At 44.4% G+C, this 20562-nt stretch overlaps 1 protein-coding gene across 1 annotated transcript in view; it reads left to right on the plus strand.

The window, feature by feature from the left end:
• LOC146811282 (uncharacterized) overlaps positions 1–20562 on the plus strand; it is a 117037-nt gene that overhangs the window by 52743 nt on the left and 43732 nt on the right. Inside the window, exons 6-9 of the mRNA XM_085618354.1 lie at positions 2115–2298; positions 5596–5686; positions 13514–13612; positions 14249–14339. Coding sequence (XP_085474480.1) covers positions 2115–2298; positions 5596–5686; positions 13514–13612; positions 14249–14339 — 465 coding nt within the window. The remainder of the gene's footprint in view (positions 1–2114; positions 2299–5595; positions 5687–13513; positions 13613–14248; positions 14340–20562) is intronic.

A 20562-nucleotide genomic window follows, 5' to 3' on the forward strand; every position in this document is an offset into this window, starting at 1 on the left:
CCCATTAAGTCCTAACAGCAAAAGAAAAAAGTAGTTGTGTGAATGTGAGCAGTGGAAGGATACAAATCATCAAATTAAAAGGATGGTAAATGAGGTAAGCTCCAGGGTAGGGACAAACACAAGACAAGGAAGGAAAGCCACTGAATAACAAACAATCAAATGTGAGCGGCAAGAAAGCCAGATGATGGTAGGCAATGGGCTGACTGTGAGCATTGGTATTGCACTAATAGGTCTTCAGCAGATAAAATGCTCTCCGCGGGGGAGATCTACAATCATGGACACGGACTGGATCATTACCTTGTGCATGGAACTGGCAAACTTAAGAGCTCTGCTGCTCCATCTCACACACTACCGCCTCTACCATCTTACTGATATTCACACACCCCCATACAACCCCAGATGTGCGTGCAATCTCACAGACCCTCACAGACTTGATGGGCAGCAGCATCTTCATCTACCTGCACAGCACAATCCTGTGTGATTTCAATGCTAGGGCATCCCATAAAGCCCCATAACACTAACACGAACAGGCCTATTTATGAGCAGGTTTGCTTCGCTCTTGCACCACGCAACATTGTACGAGAGCAACACAAACCTGAAGTCAGATTTATGAAGCCACGCAGTGCCCCACAACATTATGAGCCAGATGTACGACCATTGGATTTAGCGCATCGCAATATGCGACAAATTGCGAGTCGCAAATTGTGACGCGCTAAATCCAATGTACAACAGTGTCAGAGACACGCCTAGCGATTCCCAATGGGGTCGCAAAATGCGAGGCTCATCAATATTCATGAGCCACTCGCATTTTGCGACCCCCATTGGGAATGGCAAGCCTCAAAGGGATGGTGGCCTGTGGGGTCAGCAGACCACCATATCTGTGACTGCTTTTCAATAAAGCAGTTTTTTTTTAATGCAGCCGGTTTTCCTTAAAGGAAAACGGGCTGCATTTAAAAAAGAAAAAATGAAACGTTTTCGTTAAATTTATTAAGGGCAGGTAGTGGTCCCTGGGACCACTGCCTGCCATTAAAAATATTTTCCCCTAAATTCCCAAAGGGGAAAGGGTCCCCTGGGGACCCCTTCCCGTTTGCGAGTGCTTTACCACTCTTCTGAGAAGGGTGGTAAACTGCGACTGTTTTACGACTGCAATTGCGGTCACAAAAGAGTCATACATACTTGGAGGACTCGTTATTAGGAAGGGACGCCCTCGGAACGCCCCTTCCTAATGGCGACTCGCTATTCCTATTTTGCGAGTTGCAAATAATTTGCAACTCGCAAAATGTGAATAGTAAATGGCCAACTCGTTTTTTGCGGTCGCAAAGGGGTCTGAAACCCCTCTGCGACCGCAAAAAACGGTCGTACATCTGGCCCTATATGTCTAACCTCATTCTCATCTGGTAGATCTCAAACTAAAATAATACCACCTCACCACTAATTGCTCTGATCTTTTAGTTTGGCAATCACGTCTACAGCTATGCGCATTACACAAACATAATCTTTAAATCAAATAGACCTTTCACTGACTCACCTATTCTGCATGAATGCATACACAAGATAAAAAACTGGATGGCAAGAAACCACCCCAAACTTTACCAAGAAGTGATCTGAACAATCATATGCAAGCTAAGCCAAGGCGTAATTGACAAAGTCTACGGCCAATGGTTGAAGGAGTCTGGTCGCGGAAAGCCAATGGTTGGAAGGGCAGACCCAAAGTCCACTCTGTGTATGCTGTTAGCAATAGGTCTGATAAACCACTCCGCTGACAAAATAAAGACCATAGAAGTTTTGTAGAAAAAAGATTCTTGGTCCATGCAGCGAGTTTGTGGAATGATCTTGAATGAATGTTTTTTTTATAAAGCGTAACGTTCACTCCAAGGAGCATCTTGGGGCTATCTTCCAGGCCGCATGTGCTACAATATTGGAACACTGAAATTGCAAGAAAGTTCCTAAATCCCTAGTCTGAAATGCATAGAGGCAGGGTCTTGGAAATTCAATAAGATGTCTGGAGATGTTTTCTATACCCTCATGTCATTTTCTTGCATCAACCGCTCTCTCTTGCCCTGTACACCTCAGCTCGCACCTCAACACCTTTAGTCGTCTGGTTTCTCTTACAGGATACTCACAGGCTCCTTCGATAAGACAGTAGGTGTCTGGTCACAGGATGCCCAGCTTATCTACAGGCTTACTCACTTCACAGGCATCATAACAGGGCTGTGCTTTGTGCCCTCTGTGGGAACAGTGTGGATTGCCAGCACGAATGCCCTGCCCACGCTGTACGACCCTCGAGCTGGCGAGATTGTAAGTACTCGTATTTTGTACTCATTTATTTATAAAGCGCTACAATTCCAGGAAGAGAATCTAGTTTCATGGTGCTGTATAAACAAGGAAAATAAAAATAAAATGCACCAATAAAGCAAAAAGCAAGAATAGCGATGGAAAGAGAGTTTTCACTTCACTGGCTGTGTCTTGAGGTCACATGAGCAAAACCAAGATTGTGATCCTTTCTTCCTTAAAGTGGATAAGCACTTAGGACGAGTTCCACCCCATGCCTCACATCAGAAACATCTACACAATGAAGTATCTAATAATGAAGAGTCTGACCAGCATCCCCTCTCCGGGATGCGCCTTACAATTGAAGGCTAAACCAGACTGTCCTTCCCAGATATTGGCAATGATTCGATGTTAATCATTCAAATACATTTTATTCAAATTCATATTGGCTGGAAACAAAGATCTGGAATGCAATTAGATTTAAACTGTGCTTACAATGGAAGTATAATTTAACTGTATCTATAAGTTCAGCCTTATATTTTCAATAGAAATGAAATTGAATTGAAGCCATTAGTTCAACCTTACATTTCGTAAGAATTCTTGATCTTGTTAAATGGGAGAAACCATCAAACCTCTATAACCACAAATGCTCTAACATTACTGTTGCTTATGGCTTCCACCACCACCATCCTTTACTAACATGACTTTTTTTAAAGTCATTTATTTTGTAATTTATTTATTCAAAACTCATTCCTGTTCAACATATTTGTTTTTAAATATATTTTAGGACTAATTGATTCACCCTAATTATACTTCACAGTATTTGGTTCAAATAAATCATGTGTTCCTATTATTGACTGTATATAGAAATAGTTGGCTGTAAAAGATTAATCTGCCCATAACAGTGAGGCCATGTGTATAGTCCTCAAGTTTCAGGTATGTGAATTTTATCAAGAATTAGAGAATATATGAAAGACAAGGGTGAAATTGTTGATTCAAAATTCTCACCGGTAATTCAAAGTTCAAATCATCAATATTCTTTACAAAATCATTCAAAATCATTTAAGGTGACCTCCAATGTCACATATAAGGTGTGAAATATTTATTGAAGGCCATTTAAGCGAGAAAGGGCACTCAATATGATTATAAAGCCCAGTATCTCCATTTGCTCATTACAAGGCCCTGACAAAGCCGCTTATGCCACGAAACACAAGTTGGCTGCTTTAAATTATTATATAGAGAACTGATTCGTGCTTTTTCTTTGCTTGATCGATTTCAAAAAGAGTTTTGGTGCTTTCAATTTTGGGTTACTACTATGAATTTTGAATAAACAATTTCAGTGTTCTCTTTCAAGTGCCCAAAAATCCTTGAAAAAGTCTTATGCCGGATACATGGAGAGTGGAAGTATTGATACATTTATCTTTTATTTCCCCCAAATTCTTATAAATTATTGAATCTATGTTCACTACCTCAGTCAAGCATTCCATGACTGTTTTAGTAACCTAGCGTTTAGACAATGTCACGAGGGATGCTGACAGACCAAATCTGGCTCACAAGAAGGGCTGTGCCAGTAGGTATCTCACTCTATCTTTCTGAATCCATGTCAAGTGGATTTATGCTCCCATTTTGCCAAATCCACATGATAGACTGTAACTGTAATATATGGGATAAAGTACCCCCTGTTGTATGTTAAAAGAACATTGCAAGTAATCAAGGAGTTCCGTGACCCTCTAGAGGAGTGAGACCAAATACCATGTTCCTATAGGGTGTCATGGAACTCCTAGATGGCTTACAATATCCTTTTAACATATGGCAGAGGGTGTTTTATTCTTCATGATACAAGCTGACTCATCGCCCTTCCCTCAAACCTTTTAAATAATTGGCATTGTCCTATGAAAGAGATAGCAAATTTGCAGCTATGACGAGAAAAAGTAGAATCTGTAGTATGAAATTAAACACACCAAAAAGCAGTTAGTCATTTGTCGCAAAAACTAAAGTTATTCCATCTTTCATGTAATGACCTATGGAGGGCAAAAATAAATCTGTTGCCATAAATATCTCATTCCTGCTGGTGGGGTTTATTTTAAAAAACAGATCAGAAAAAGAAAAGCTGAGGTTCTCTTTTTCCTGCTTTAAGTGTGTCTGTGTTTCTGCTTCGTGCGCTGCTTCTCTTTCTGGCTGGTGGCTCTCTCGGGCATTATGATGTCAGAACTCAGCAGTAACAACTTACTGCAGTTGGGAAACTACGTTATTTCCATATTACATTTCTTCATTAGAGATGTCACTAGACACCTGTAATTAGGAAATTAGAGACTGGATTTTATAAAGGGGTTGCAGGCTCCCATGTATAATAAATCTGATAATTTAATTTAATTGTGACCTAATGGGATCCAGGCCTAGGAGAGCAAAAATCAACACAGAAGACAATTACCAGTTTAAATAAAACTTGGACATCTGTTACTTTTACAGCAACTCGGTTCTCTGCCTTTTTCTTGCCATCATTTGGGTTATTGATTCATGTCCTACTATCTTCAGCGTTGCAGGCAGTATCTGAAAGTACTGTCCGCTTCTCTGGGCCTGGGGAAACCTTCCCTGCCCAAATAAATCTGCATGGTTCCCTGCAGATACAGGGAAATCAGGAAACAAGGCCACTATCCCTACCAGGCATGTAGCATGAACCATACTGACTGGGAATCCAAGATCCAGCCAGCCTGTGCCTCACAAGAATGCACCACAATGATATAGGAAATCCAATGCCAAACAAACCAGTCATGCTACAGTACATTATAGAGCTAGATTGAGCTCAGGTCTCTGCCAGCCTCTCCTTCTCAAACGGTGCTTAATTTGTGCTGGTGGTTGCAACCAATGGATACTAGCACTGTTATCTGGAGACAGAAATCTACTTTGCAGCATCATACTTTGGCCCACAGCAAGAGAGGTAAAGGCAGAGAAGGGAGATAGAAGGAGGGAGAGAAAGACTGGAAAACAGTGCAAAGAGATAAAGCAGAGTTGTTGGCATTCTGAAAACATCCAAAGTCCTAGGGCCTGCCTGGGCCAGACATGCCAGAACACAGACAGGACTTGGGTTGTCTGGTGCTAAAGATGAAGGTAAAGCTGTGCAGGCACTGTGGAGTGATTTTAGCTCACGGTTCTGAGTTATGCCTCATGAAATGACATTTAATTCCTGTCATCATATTCCCATAGTCCATCATTGGTGTCTCTGCAGACAGATCACTCATCGTCTGCTCTTCATACACCGCTGTTGCTCACATGTTGGTTCCCCCTTCTCTGCCTTCATGACTTCCTGGTTCCTCCTCTCCCCAGGTATCAGACTTCATGGACACCTTTCAGGATGCTGAGGAAGGCCTGGCCCTGCAGAGGCTCCTCTGCCCGCCCGAGGCCACTCATGTGGTTGGTGAGTAGAACTGCACCTGTAAGAGGCCTCTGGGTGTCACTAAGGACCGGCATAGGCACAGGCTCCTCCTGCCAATAACATCTCACCCTGTGATGTGCCATAATATAATGCTGCATGTGCCATTCTCGTCTCTCACCTTCCTCTGGTCCTCATCACCCGTGTCTCTGCACGCGCCTGTTGTCTCAGGAAACAACCTTAACAACGCGGTCATTACATCGCGTTACCTTTACAACGCGGTTGTTACAGCGCAAGTGGTTTCTACGACTTGCTCTAGATGGTGCTCTAAACTAAGGAATAGTATAATTTACTATTCCAACACCTTCCCTACTGTTGCACACACTGGAGTTGGAATAGTAAATTATACTATTCCCAAGTCCAGAGCGCCATCTAGCGTAAGTCGTTGTAACGACTTGCGTTGTAATTGTACTACGATGTAACAATGCTGTCGTTGTAACGACCACGTTGTAATTGCATGCGTTGTAAATGCATGCGATGTAATGGTACATATTCGTTGTCAATACAACAAGTGAAAGGAGGGTCTAAGGGAAAATAATTTAAAGACCTGCCCAAGTCCAAATCCCCTATTCCAAACTGATGCAACTACATAAAAGGGACCGGGGGTCTACAAAGAAACACAGTAAGTGATGTATATGCTAATGGAAGGTCTTCTTTTACCCCTGGCAATCCGAGCTGAGCATGATTGCCATCAAATTATATCATGTGATAGAGCTAAATTGTCAAGCCCTGTGAAGTCATTATTATCACGTGGTAATCTGCCACATCCATGAGGATGACCGTTAGAACGTAAGGGTCTCCTCCGTGGCGAGCTCATATGCTCTCCGTGGATGCCATTCCCCACCGAGGCAAACAATTCATGCCACAATGTGTGCAAAAAAACATAGAAAAAACTATGAAAAAAACTATGTAATGCAGTGCAGTGAAAAATAAAAAGGTTATGTGAAAAGATGTTTTGGCAATATCTCTTTCCTCACACCTAGTAAAACCAAAAGGAGTTAACTCAAGCTCCCGCTATTGATTCATAGTAGAGCACTATAACTCCTTATATAAGGTCAACATGTTTCAGCCTAAACGGGAGTGATCCAGGCTTTCTTCAGGACCAAATCGCAGCTACTGCATATTAACCAAGCAACTTCTAAACATTACAAAAAGAAGAACCATACAACCTCGCTTGGTGCGAAGCCTTCATATGCAGGATGCAATCATCACCTACAAGAAGATAAATCAATTATCATACTTTGTGCTATTTAAGAAACTAGAAACCAGCAGGCATAATGTTATGTCCCAAATGGCTCTAATGTATCCGCTTACCCTGAGGGGTCAAGGTCCAAACCTCACCTCCCTGGAACCTTCCTCGGGTGTAGATGAGGCCCCGCTCTACAATAAAACAGGGGAAAATAAAAGAAGATGGGCTCTTCAACCAACCTCAGACTTAAACAACCAAGGAAAACCCCATCTGAAGTATAGGGTCCAGCCAGGTTATGTGTCAATTATCCTTCTCTCCTTTACACTCTTTAAAACAATTAAACCTGCCAGATGTCATAGACCTGTTATGATCATAGAGACTACTGTTGTGCAAAGAAAGCACAGTCACAGGCTCTGCTGGCTATGTGCTTCTTGTATGCCTCTAGATCTTCATGGCTAACCCGTTAGTATTCAGTGGCTTAATGGGCTCAACAACACACATCAAAATCAGCATGGTGTTTGTTAAATCTACGTCTAAATAATTCACTTATGCCGGACAGGAGCGAGATAAATGTCTTCATTCTAACATATGTTCTCACTCGGCTACGGCTCCGAGACCGCTACATACAGGGACCCTCATTCAAGGATTCGTTTCCGTTGCGCTACGTAACTGAGTCAATACCACTCAATTAGGCATACACTGACCTGTCCGTCGGTACCTCTGGACTCCCGCCGAGTTCAGGGAAGGAGGCACCAGAGTCTTGAACATCCTCGATATAAATACCCTTTGTTGTGATGGGTCTACATCCGGTTTCGAAAAGCGCGCGCTCTTGTTGGAGGCGGAGTAGCAGCGCCGAACTACATAATGACGTCACGTGCGTCTCTTTTGTAGTTTAAAGAGGCGCGCGATCAGTATCACCCAACGTGGCGCCGCTAGACTACAGAATGACGTCACGCGCAGTTGCCCTGTAGTTCAGTTTGTCGTCTAACACCTAAATCAAGCACAGATAAATCGCGTTAAATCTTGAAGTGCACTATCATCTCAAAGATTTATTTTGGAAAGGTGATAGTGCTCAATTCTCTCCCAAATATCAGTAGGAATAGAGGGAAAGGCTATTTTCTTGGGCAGTCATTTGTGTCAAAGCGCCCCTGGTCAGCTTATGGTGTTAAACAAGGTAGGACTAGTACCTCTATAATGATGGAAGAAGCATGCCCTGCTTAGTGTTGCCCTTTCAGTAAAAATCACCCCAGACTCCAAATATTGTCTAAAGGAGCAAGCCGAATAACAGTACGTATTCTTCTCCACGTATCACTAAATGTGAAGAAAAAAGTTGTGTGTGTAGTTAACAATGGGTAAATGTGATAGTCCTCACATCCCTATTACTCATACTGAGTTATTCAGCACTGCTAAAAGGGAAAATGAACATCCTGCGCCTGGTGTGAGCCTTCACCTCAATGATGTCACCATGTGTATCTTAAAAAGGCATGCCACTGATAGGTTCTGTAGTCCCGAGATATACATCGTTGCATTGTCTAATGGCCATCAAGTACTCGTGGTAGCCATGATGTTTAAGTTACATAGTGACCAGTCCAAACCGTGGTCAGCTCGTCATGTATGTAGTGTTCTGAGACTCAGTTGGGCCTGCCTATAAATTAAAGGCTAACCCAGGGAATGTCATCATTCAGACCTAGAATGGACTGTTCTTGAAAAACCCAGTATACCCTTATCTGTCAGTGACATAGCTAGATATCTATTTGTGAAAGAGCAGAAATGGGTGTACAGATTACACAGTGACACTCTAGGTCTGAATTTAATTGTTTTAAAGAGTGTAAAGGAGAGAAGGATAATTGACACATAACCTGGCTGGACCCTATACTTCAGATGGGGTTTTCCTTGGTTGTTTAAGTCTGAGGTTGGTTGAAGAGCCCATCTTCTTTTATTTTCCCCTGTTTTATTGTAGAGCGGGGCCTCATCTACACCCGAGGAAGGTTCCAGGGAGGTGAGGTTTGGACCTTGACCACTCAGGGTAAGCGGATACATTAGAGCCATTTGGGACATAACATTATGCCTGCTGGTTTCTAGTTTCTTAAATAGCACAAAGTATGATAATTGATTTATCTTCTTGTAGGTGATGATTGCATCCTGCATATGAAGGCTTCGCACCAAGCGAGGTTGTATGGTTCTTCTTTTTGTAATGTTTAGAAGTTGCTTGGTTAATATGCAGTAGCTGCGATTTGGTCCTGAAGAAAGCCTGGATCACTCCCGTTTAGGCTGAAACATGTTGACCTTATATAAGGAGTTATAGTGCTCTACTATGAATCAATAGCGGGAGCTTGAGTTAACTCCTTTTGGTTTTACTAGGTGTGAGGAAAGAGATATTGCCAAAACATCTTTTCACATAACCTTTTTATTTTTCACTGCACTGCATTACATAGTTTTTTTCATAGTTTTTTCTATGTTTTTTTGCACACATTGTGGCATGAATTGTTTGCCTCGGTGGGGAATGGCATCCACGGAGAGCATATGAGCTGGCCACGGAGAAGACCCTTACGTTCTAACGGTCATCCTCATGGATGTGGCAGATTACCACGTGATAATAATGACTTCACAGGGCTTGACAATTTAGCTCTATCACATGATATAATTTGATGGCAATCATGCTCAGCTCGGATTGCCAGGGGTAAAAGAAGACCTTCCATTAGCATATACATCACTTACTGTGTTTCTTTGTAGACCCCCGGTCCCTTTTATGTAGTTGCAACATATTCGTTGTCTCCATTCACTGTCAGTAAAAGATCGAATGATGTGAGTGTTACCATTTTTTACGGTTGGAGTGGCCCTCTCTATGTGCTCCTGTGAGAATGAAACATGTTCACTCCCATCCTTGTTGAGTTTCTATACTTGTCTTTTTTGAGACGATTACGAGATGCAGGTGATCAGGAGAACCTCTCCTCTTATGGAGTCTCACTTCCTCGGCCTTTACCTTTATCTGGTTCTTCTGATCCTCGCTCATGACTGTGAGGCGTGGGAGATGGGCTTTGATTGGGCTCCTGCGTCGTCAGGCACGTGATCTACAGCATCGCCATCTTCTCTTTTGGCTACCAAAGGGGTGGATGTGGCTTAAACTGAACAAAGGTGAGGTGTACCCGGCAACCAAGTCCTGCTCTCAGCTCAAGAAGGAGCCCCTTCATCAGATTGTACTTATTGGTGATTTAGCCAAATAAATTAAAAAGATATACATATTTTCTTCTGCTTTTTTTTTATATCAACCTACAAACCCCTGAATTAAATTTAAGGTGCATATTAGAAAGGTGCTAACAATTGAGGAGCACAGGACTGCAGTCCCTTTGTTTAATTCAGCCTTTGCCTTCCTCTGCTCACGGCTCTGCTAGACTAGAGCACAATGTTCAAGTGAGGAGGACTCCATGATGGTGGCCAGGTGAATGCGATGATGATGCCGTCTACTTGACTTAATGTACAAGGCGGGCAGAGTGAAAGTTGGTCTCAGTGGATCATGTACTTCGAAAAACGCATTGAAGCCATCGATGAGACAGGTTTTATTCCTACAAGGAAACAAGCATTAATGTATAATTGCCCGGGCGTAGAAGGCTGTTTGGCCATATTGCTCCAATAGAGAAAGAAGAAGCCATGATGGAATGGGATGTCTTCATTGAGTCGTAAACAGAATGCAGTCGTATTTTGATACATTGGCTTTACCAGTGCTCATTTATACTGAAGGCAGGCTCAAAGTAGGCTCCTGAAACTGCACTTTCCTCGCCCCTGACTGTTTGATTAAGCACTTCTAACCTGCCAATGAAATTAGCAGAGGCGTTGTTTGTATTTATAGATCACATTATAATGCATTGATTTATTCTAGGGTCATGCTTCAGCAGGCAGAGTTGTTATCCCTGGCAATACATGTAGATCTGTCCCCCGCTTTTAAATGTAGTGATCTATAAGCCCCCTCGCTCTGTTACCAATGTAGTGTTTTTTTCCTGACATGCTGTCTGGCTGTTTATGACTTCAATGTGCTGGCCGACTGTAACCTTCCCACTGACAATTCTAACTATGCTGAGTCACAAAAATTGCCAAATGATCTGCCAAGCGCTAAATATGAAAAGATTGATGACTGAACCTCCACACAATCATTAATCTAGTATTTCATTCTTCCCCTTCAGTTAACATTTTATGTTCAGAAGAGTTGGCCTGGTCTGACCACAAGTTCATATACTTTGTGTTCACCTCTTCCATAAAATTCAGTCTGGGGCTCGCCCAGACACTTTGCAACATGATTAGTCAAAACTGAATTGCAATGACTGGTCCAACACTCTTGAGGAATCCGGTCCCACATTATTTCTGGATACTCCATCAAACAACACCAAACTTTTAATGACTGTTCGCTTGATAACCCGATTTCCGCTAATTGATCCATGCGATGTTCTCTAATCCTTTTAGCCCCTTGGTGTACTGAAGACTTAGGGCCTAATTACAAGTTCACCGAACCCGTGGTGGCAGTCCGACCTCCACCAGTCTCTGGGACCGCCAGTAGTATTATGGCTGCGGCAGTTGGACTGCCACAAGACCGCCCGCACTGCCGGGATCAAGGATGCCGCTGGGCCGGCGGTCTTTTACCAGCAGGAATATGCTGGTGGTGCCACAGCCGGTGCGCACCTCCGAGCATGTTCCGAGCTGCCATTTCACCACCCTTTTCATTGTGGTGAACCCACCATGAAAAGGGTGGCGGAATGGCAACAAAGGCCGGATTTTGCAGTCGGCGCTCTGACTGCGGCGGTCTGCATGATAGGCTCTTCTATGAGCCTATCATGCAGACCGTCGTAGTCAGACCTCTGCAGGACCGCTTGCCAGACCAGGATTTAACTCCTAATCTGGCGGATGGTCGCACCATGGCTTTGGTGGTTCTACAGCGGACAGCACGTCGCACCGTCCGCTGTAGGACCGCCAAAGACGTAATCAGGCCCTTCTTAGTCTCTGCTAAACAGTGTGCCAAATGTAGAGAGAGAGAAAGCGAAGAGTGAATTATAACCTTGAGAATTTCTCTCCTTATAAGACAGAATTGCATCTTTATTTAAAAAAATGGTTTCGTAAGGCTAAAGCCAATTATTTTCATGAGCGTACTCTCCACTTCGATAATCTCACCAGAGAGGTTTACTCTCTCCAGCATAGTCTGGCCTCCCCAACTACAGAGCTATCAGCTGAGCTACTCCTGACCAGATGGCACGTAACAAGAAGTGGACACAATTATAATGACAGTTCTACAAAACCCTGCTATCCTCAAGGATTGTTCCTACCACCTGGAAATCAGTCCTGGTAAACCCTCCCCAAAAAAACCTCAGGCAGAGCCCCCATTATATTGAATTATCGATCAATTTCCTTACTCCCTTTTGTTGCTTAAGTCACTTGTAAAATATTTGGTCAATCCACAATTGTCCTCTTACTTACTTAGAAGACCACTCTTTAATTCATCCTTTTCGATCTGGCTTACGGGAAAAAAGTCTGCGCTGAATCGGTCCTGGTCTGAGCCTTGAATGATATTTGGATGACTTTAAATGCCAGAGGGGCTGCTGCTTTGATTTTGCTTGATTTATCTGCTGCCTTTGACGCCGTTTCTCATACCATCCTGCTAATGCGGCTTAAAGACATTGGTATCACAGACACAGTCTATACATATTTTCATATAATCATGCACAGGCAGTGCCTTGAGCCAATTTCCAAATTTTCTTTAAACGCATTATAGCAGGAGTTTGCTATAATGATTATGGTCTGCAAAGCACTAATACATATAAATATCTGAGAAGAAGCAAAATCGAGCCCAGTCAGGGGCGGCTCCTCCATTAGGGCGGAGGAGTGTCACCCCACTGTTTTCTCACAGTGCGAGAAGCAGAAACATAAAATGGTAAAACTACCATTTTATGTTTCTGCTTCTCGCACTTTGCAGCCGACCAAACCAGTCATGCGCACTCTCCCTTTTCTCTATGTAGGCTGCATGCAGCCTACATAGAGAAAATGGCCTCTCCATAGGCGCCCGGCTGGTCGCCGTCCCCACCAATTACAACTATGCCATTGCAGCATTGTGATTGGCTTAGGGGAGGGAGGCTGCCGGTGGCTGCTTCCCGTTCAGGAGAGCAGCAGAAAAATGCGGGACCCGGCCAGGAGCTGAGGCGGCACGGGTCCCAGGATGGTAAGTTTTTAGATTTTTTTTTTATTAAACCCGTCCCACCTCCCCTCCTCCCTCATTAACCCGCACAACCCTCCCCCCACCCGCGAGTCATGCCGGCCGCGACTGTACCCAGTATGTCATGGTAGGTTGCGCATTGTGTGAACGGCCACATCCATGCTTTGGTCTTCTCACCCTGGAAAGGAGAGTTTGATCATTCATGTTCTCTGTCAAGGAACAATGAGAGTTCACAAGAAGAGCTTTGTCCACGTGTTACATGAAAAATCCCTTGAAGAAGCCCTGGAAAGTGTGTTACAGAGGGATGCAGGGAGAGCTGTGAGATCTTGCATAGGTGTGCTGCACTGAGTGTGGAGACTGGACTCAGCCTCTCCTTCTGTGCTTTCAAAGGTACAGGACTGAATTTAACCATTTCCCTTTGACCCTTCAGGCATTAACAGACAACACCAAGTGTTAATCTGGAAATATACCTCCATGGGCTGCGTCACCATCATAAAAGGAACCGACCCTATTGAGTGTCTCTCATACAGTAAGTGACCATCCCATGTGATTATAGTGGGTGCTGAGAGAATTTCCTTTTGCGCTTCGGGGAATTGCGTTCGGATCGGCATGGGTGCAGGACCGGCATTAGGGCAGCGCGACTGCGGCAGCCGCACAGGGCGCTCACCTGGAGGGGTGCGCTGTGTTTAGCATTAACTTACGATTTTAAAAACACCTGCTGCAGAGGTCCTTGTGTGTCCAGCTTTCAGGCAGCAATAAAACTGTCAAGACAACTCTTGTGATTATTGTTTCTGCTTGAAACAGAGATTGAGTTTTGACTCGCTATAAAGTAGCGCAGAGGCTTAATATGCCTGCTGCAAAGAACAGATCTGCATTTTATGTGGCTAGCTGAGTAAATTTGTAAATCCAGCCTTTACCAGTGCTTTAAAACAACTGAAATGTATGCGAGAGAGAGGCTATTGAGAATTGAGGGGCACTTTTGCCGGGTGGTAGTGAGGGAATTCAAGGCAGAGGTCATTTGGGGGAGGGGGTGGCATAAAAGATTGTCGCACCGGGCGCCATCAGCACCAAGTCCGGCCCTGAATGGGTGTGGTCAGGTGTGCTGTATGAATTACACTAGGTGCTATTGGAAAACCTTAGACGTGTTTTGCTGCTCTCTCTACAGCTGCAAAGATACCCCTACTTCTATTTAGCGGACACAGCAACGGGATGGTGCAGAAATGGGAACGAATCCACTTATCCACCTTCCTATACAGGTGAGAACAGGCTTGGGTCTTATATATGAGTGCAGTAGCCCCCCTTTATGTTCTAGCAGAGCGCAATAAGGCTTTGTTAAGGCTTCTGTAGACCTGAAAAAGCATTAAGTCCCAATGGGGTGAGGCTCTCTTTGATCCACTAAAAAGTAATCCAAACATGTAAGTCGCATAGGCACAGAGTGGGCAGGTCCTACTCATGATCTGTAAAGATCAGACCAGATTCAAAATGTTCAGGTGAAACCCAGGCAGGTAGCATTCCAACAAACATACATGCTTGTATGTGCTCTCACACACTCAAAAACTACCTTCAGTCTCCCTTTCATATCGGGCACCTCGCACCTACACACCAAGCAGCTACCAGCAACTATACTAAGCAGCTACCAGCAATCACACCAAGCAGCTACCAGCAATCACACCAAGCAGCTACCAGCAATCACACCAAGCAGCTACCAGCAATCACACCAAGTAGCAACAAGCCATCACACAAAGCAGCTACCAGCAATCACACCAAGCAGCTACCAGCAATCACACTAAGCAGCTACCAGAAATCACAACAAGCAGCTACCAGCAATCACACCAAGCAGCTACAAGCAATCATACCAAACAGCTACCAGCAGTCACACCAAGCAGCTACAAGCAATCACACCAAGCAGCTACAAGCAATCACACCAAGCAGCTACCAGAAATCTGTCGTCACAGGAAAGAACTCTGTGTCCTGGTGCCCTACCCTCCATCCCCTCACCAGGTCACACACACATGTGCATGCCAAAACTTACTGTGTTTACGTATTCCGGGCAGGAGGAAGCAATTTCAACAACAGTACACAGGAGCTAAAATTTCTATATTTACATACGTTCTCTTAACTAAGGCGTCTGGTAGGATTTCCCTAACAAATGCATAAGGGGCCATGCAGTGAAAAGTAAAAACTTTTCTTCTGACCCAAGCGTACATCATCAGCAATAACCAACAATGAGGGCTACAGAATGTCTGCTTGTTTGATGATGTTGGATTGGGTTATAAAGACCTCTTGTGGCATCACTGGCTAAATGGCCCCTCTAGATCGTTTCCTCTTGAACACTCCCTCAGGATGACCTTGTAGTAGCTTGGTTGCAACTTATTTAGACAGACACAGTAACTGTAGAAAACAAGTCCGTGGAGACCCCATAGGTTCGGCCTGGTTCTGCTTGACTCCAAAATTAATCTAGATTGAAAACTAAGGGGTGCCCCACAGGGTAACATTTTAGCCAGTGGCAAAATATGGGATTTTTGGAACCACCTTTATATCTAAAGGTGTCCCACGTACTTCCTATTTGCTTCTGAGAGAAAGCTTGTGGTACCACATCCCTAAAATAAACATTCTCCGGGGGTCACTATGGTATTGTTAAATCCTGCAAGGCAAGTCACCGTTTCCTTGGGTAATGAAGACAGAAAGTAGAGAGTTCTTCACAGTATTTAGTCCTTGACAGATCCATCAATACCCTTCTAAGAGAGGGATGCAGTCCCTGCTACCAGACATTGTGGCTGGAGACGGCAGGACCCGCCTCTCCCGAGTGGTGGGAACTCTATGTTATGGTGTTGAAAGTCAATGAGGGTCAACGGGTTTAGACAAGTGACGCAGGTTTGCAGGTAATGGCGGGATTAGGAGCTGTTTCTTCTTACTTGGAGACTGAATGTGATATTGAAGATAATGACACTGCACAGGGGCTTCTGCGGCGCTGCGCAAACATTGTCATTTCATATTAAACACAGACTGGATTTGAGGTCAGTCTAGTAGTCAAATATGAAGCTTCATAGTTAGGAATTATTTAATCAAATGGAAAGTTTATTAATTTCAAGGTTCCTTCCTAGGCCAGCATGTGTTTCACGACAACATGTCGCTTCATCAGGGCCAAAAACTATATATATATTTATTGCAAAAGCAATATGAAAATCCTTTTTCTCGAACAATATTTGCACAATGATGAACAAAGAGGAACAGAGTGTATATTCTCCTGGGTATTAGGCAGTTTTTTAATGTATGTCTTTGATTTATGTAGATAGTAGGATAAAAATGAACTTCACTCATGGTACGATGGCAGAGTAGGGCGTATAGCTGGAGGGGTCTGTAAACCTGTCATACATAGCTTATACAGGACTGGAGGGTGGTGTCTTGTAATCCATTTTGAGGTCAATGTTGAACCCGTAGAGAGCCTCCTCTCCCCTCCCCTTCTCCGGGGCAAATTGCTGCTTCAATCTACCTCAGCATCAGGATGAGAGAGGAGAGGGATGGAAGGGATGGACTTGCCTTTGACATGAAGCAGGCACGGGCTATCTTCCAGGAATAAACCCACAATAAGCCCACCGCAAAGCAGCTTACCACCTCAGCACTGAGAAGCATGGCGGTAGACATGTCCTCTTTGCATCTGTTTTTTAATGTAATCATTTTGTGTGCTGGATTGACGAAATGGCAAACACAACCATTACATTTTTAATATAAAACATGCGAGCAGCGCATTTTATTTAGTCAGAGGCCCCAAGCTAAAGGCTGAAGTTGAGCACCTCAGTACCATCATACGTCTGATCTCCGCTAAATGTTCTTTGAGAAACAGATTGCCTTGCAAAAAACACAAATAAACTGGTATGAAATGGTTTCCTTGAATTAAAAGGTTTAGCCACCCCTTATCTCCTGCCGCCCCTGGCTGATGTCTCAGTGTGTCATAAGATGGGCAGCTTAGGGAGGCAGATGAAGGCTCCTAAGTCCTCTCCTTGGGGCCTTAGGAAGCCCAAGCTGTCTCCTCCTGAAGCTACACACCATGAATCATTGGGGGAGCTGGAGAGGGCTCTGGCTCGGGGGTTATAAAAGCTGTCGTCGCAGGCTGCAGTGGCATCTTCTATTCACACCCGGGAGATATATATATATCTATATATATATTTTTTTATTATTATTTTTTATTTAACTTATCTTATTTTCTTTCTCACCCTCTCTCTCTCTCCACCGCTCATTTTCTTGCCCCCTCCTCTCCTAACTCCCCTCTTTCTAACGCTTTCATTACAGATCTCTCCCCCCACCACAAGCGGCTCTGTTTTTCACAAGCCTCTGGGACAATCAGCTACACTACGTAATACAACTGCATCCATTTTATCCAATTTTACAACCCTCCCATCCCCACTAAAAGCTGCATAATAAATGGGGAGCCTCAAACAAAAACATGCCCGGATGTGTTCAGACACAAGCCGACTCTCGCCGGCGGGCTGGCTGAACATGCCCAAGCTTGTTTTTTAGGGACTCCCAGATTGTTAACCCTGAGAGTGCTGCAATTTTGCCTCTAACAACGCCCTAGACACCAAGCAAGGGCCTGTGACTGTTGTGAAAGCCTCCCTAACCACGTGGTAAGCTATGCGTATGTGACTAGCACATGGCCAGGGTGATGTCACAACACACGAGGCCCAGCACGGTCATGTGACCCCCCCCCCCACCTACAGAAGTAGCATCATTTCCGGGATGGGTCCCCAAGAACCGAAAGCCCTGCTAACGGAAGTGACATCACTTCCAGGTCTGGTCAACTGTCACTTTTTGCTTGAGACCTAAGGTATCCCATTGTACTACTGTCAAGATCTCCTCAGTTTTAGGGGCAAGGGTCACCGGGCGGCCAGTGGTTGCTGCACTCATCTGGTCTGCTCCTCACTGTAAGTTGGCCAGGGTCCTCTTAGCTACAGTGGCATTTAATGGATCCTCTTATGTCAGGGTCAGGGCAGAGAGATTGTAGTGATATCCCTGTCACAAGGACTGACATCACAATACATTGCCCAGTCTCCCTATGGTTCATACGCACTGAGATCCTGCATCTCAGCCCCGTGTACAAATAGTGAAGGCACCTGGGGATGAGCACAAACCCTCCCATGGTTATTAACTCACAGTGGGACGCTGCTTTGCTGCATCAAGTGGTGGCAGGTCTGATGTGGGGCTCATCTGCTGTCCAGTGCTCTGTCGTGCCCATCTGGGCATATGACGCTGCTTTCCGCAGCTGCTGCCTTGCAGACCTGTGGTTTATTTATGCTGCTTATTTCCAGACGTGGTACTGCACCAGAGCTTGACAAGATGGTGGGCACTCCGCAGACGCCATAAAAGCCTTGAGAACCTCACTCACACCAAGCACAGGGGCTCGTTGCTGTTGCCACAAGGTGTGTGAGAGACTCACCCACATGACTTAAAAGAATATACGCGACACGTACATACCGTGTGTATGTGTGCGTGTGTATATATGTATGCATGTATGTGTATATATAGATATATGTATGTGTATGTGTGTGTGTATATATATATATATATATACACACATACCACACTGTACCTTGTACAATCCCACAAAAATATTCCATGCCCTTTTATGGCTGTCACCTGCCTAACAAAGTGAACTATAGAGTCCTGCATTACAAACACACATGCACCATGCACACACGCTACTCATGCAGCCACTCTATGTGGAATTAATCAGGACATTCTAGAGAGATAATAACATATACATCCAACAGAGCACCAGTCCGCCCTATGGTGATCTATCACAGTGCTCCCAAGAGTGCTTGCTCTCAAGACTCACCATGCCCAGAGCATTCAACACTCGGACAGCTTATCTCACACGTGGAAACCCAGCAGACCTCCAGGCCTCTTTACCACAAAAATCTCACCCCAGCAGCATTGAACATGAACCAACCACCTAACTGGAGACAGACAAGAATGCAGCACCCAGAACACATCAAAACATCACTCAGACACTGGCATGTGATGGAAATCCAGGAATCATATATTAATACACCCCTGATATCTGACATTTCTATACGGTCATATTAATGGCATACTGTGCACTATACAAATACCAACAATATAAGGTAGTGTGCAGTGCCAGTGCCCCCCCAAGACAAAGCATTCTCCTGGTGTTTTCACTCAGATCTTAGCAGTCCCGGATCAGCATACTGTTTCCACCAATGAGTACAGACATGTGGCCTGAATCAAACGCCCCTATGTGTTGGCTACATGCGGCGGTAGGCTACGCAAGTGAGCATGGGTTAGACTCCACGGAAACATTAGAACATCCATTTTGAAGAACCAGGCCCACCATAACCTTCCAGAATATGTATGCAGTCACACAACATAAACATCCATACTGGAAAATATACATGCATACTGGTTTTATTGGTCGCCACCCATATGCGACATTGGATAGTGGGAGAAGCAACTACCCGATAGCTCCCTTGGGTTCTTACTCGTAGCTGGCAACAAAGGTTAAACTCACTGTCCGCCTGATTACAGGCCCCCTCTGATGCCAAGGGTATGCAGAATGCTCTTGTGGGAAGCACAGAGCAGCCATTTGGATGTACATCGAGGGAAACCAACCCTACCCCTACCTTTCAAGGAAATTGGCCATCAAGACTTAAACCAGACTATTCAGGCCAGATCTGGTATACCACCAGGACTAGGGTTCATCACCATCCTAGAACTTGTCAGTGGACTGCCTGTGTCTAGGTCCACCTAAGGCGTTTGTGGCTCTATACTGACCTAGTGTACCCACCCACTTACTTTCCTCCAAATTCTGAAGCGCTGTCATTAATATATCACTTGGTCCTTCTGAGTGGTGGGGAACGAGGCCACACCAGGAGCTCTGACACCATCTGACATGCCTCACTTCTACCTTTGGCTCACTGGCAGCCATGCTCTGGTCCCACAGTCCATCAAGTGACCCTTCTGTCTCGAGGAAAAATCTACAATTATACTGTCCCCGTTAGGGGGTTTGAGTGTGCTGCCTTCAAAGGGGGCCTACAGGAGCATGCACACAGGTCATTCACTCTTAAATAATTTCATCCAGGCCAGTAACTTTGTCACAGCTCTCAAAAGAACACTCTTACTACTGATATGGACCCATACACCCACAATTATGTATTATTCATAGTATATTTTCTACTTTGCTTTCTCCAGTGTATCTTTTGCACATATTTTAGCCTCTATTGGAGACACCATTGCCTTATCATGGGATGTTAGTTGGTCTCTTTCACATTCACTGATGTCTCTTTTGCACACACACGTGCCTCTGTTGCATTCATCATTGTCTGTTTTGGATACACTGCAGTCTTTTGGTGGGTACATACTAGGCTCTCGTAGGGTGCATACTAGGCTGCCGTAGGTACGTCATGCTCTATTAGGTATATGCTAGCCTCTTGTAGGCACTTGATGCCCTTGTTTTCTGTTTGG

Source organism: Triturus cristatus, chromosome 7 (genome assembly GCF_964204655.1).
Source record: "Triturus cristatus chromosome 7, aTriCri1.1, whole genome shotgun sequence".
Lineage (NCBI taxonomy): Eukaryota > Metazoa > Chordata > Amphibia > Caudata > Salamandridae > Triturus > Triturus cristatus.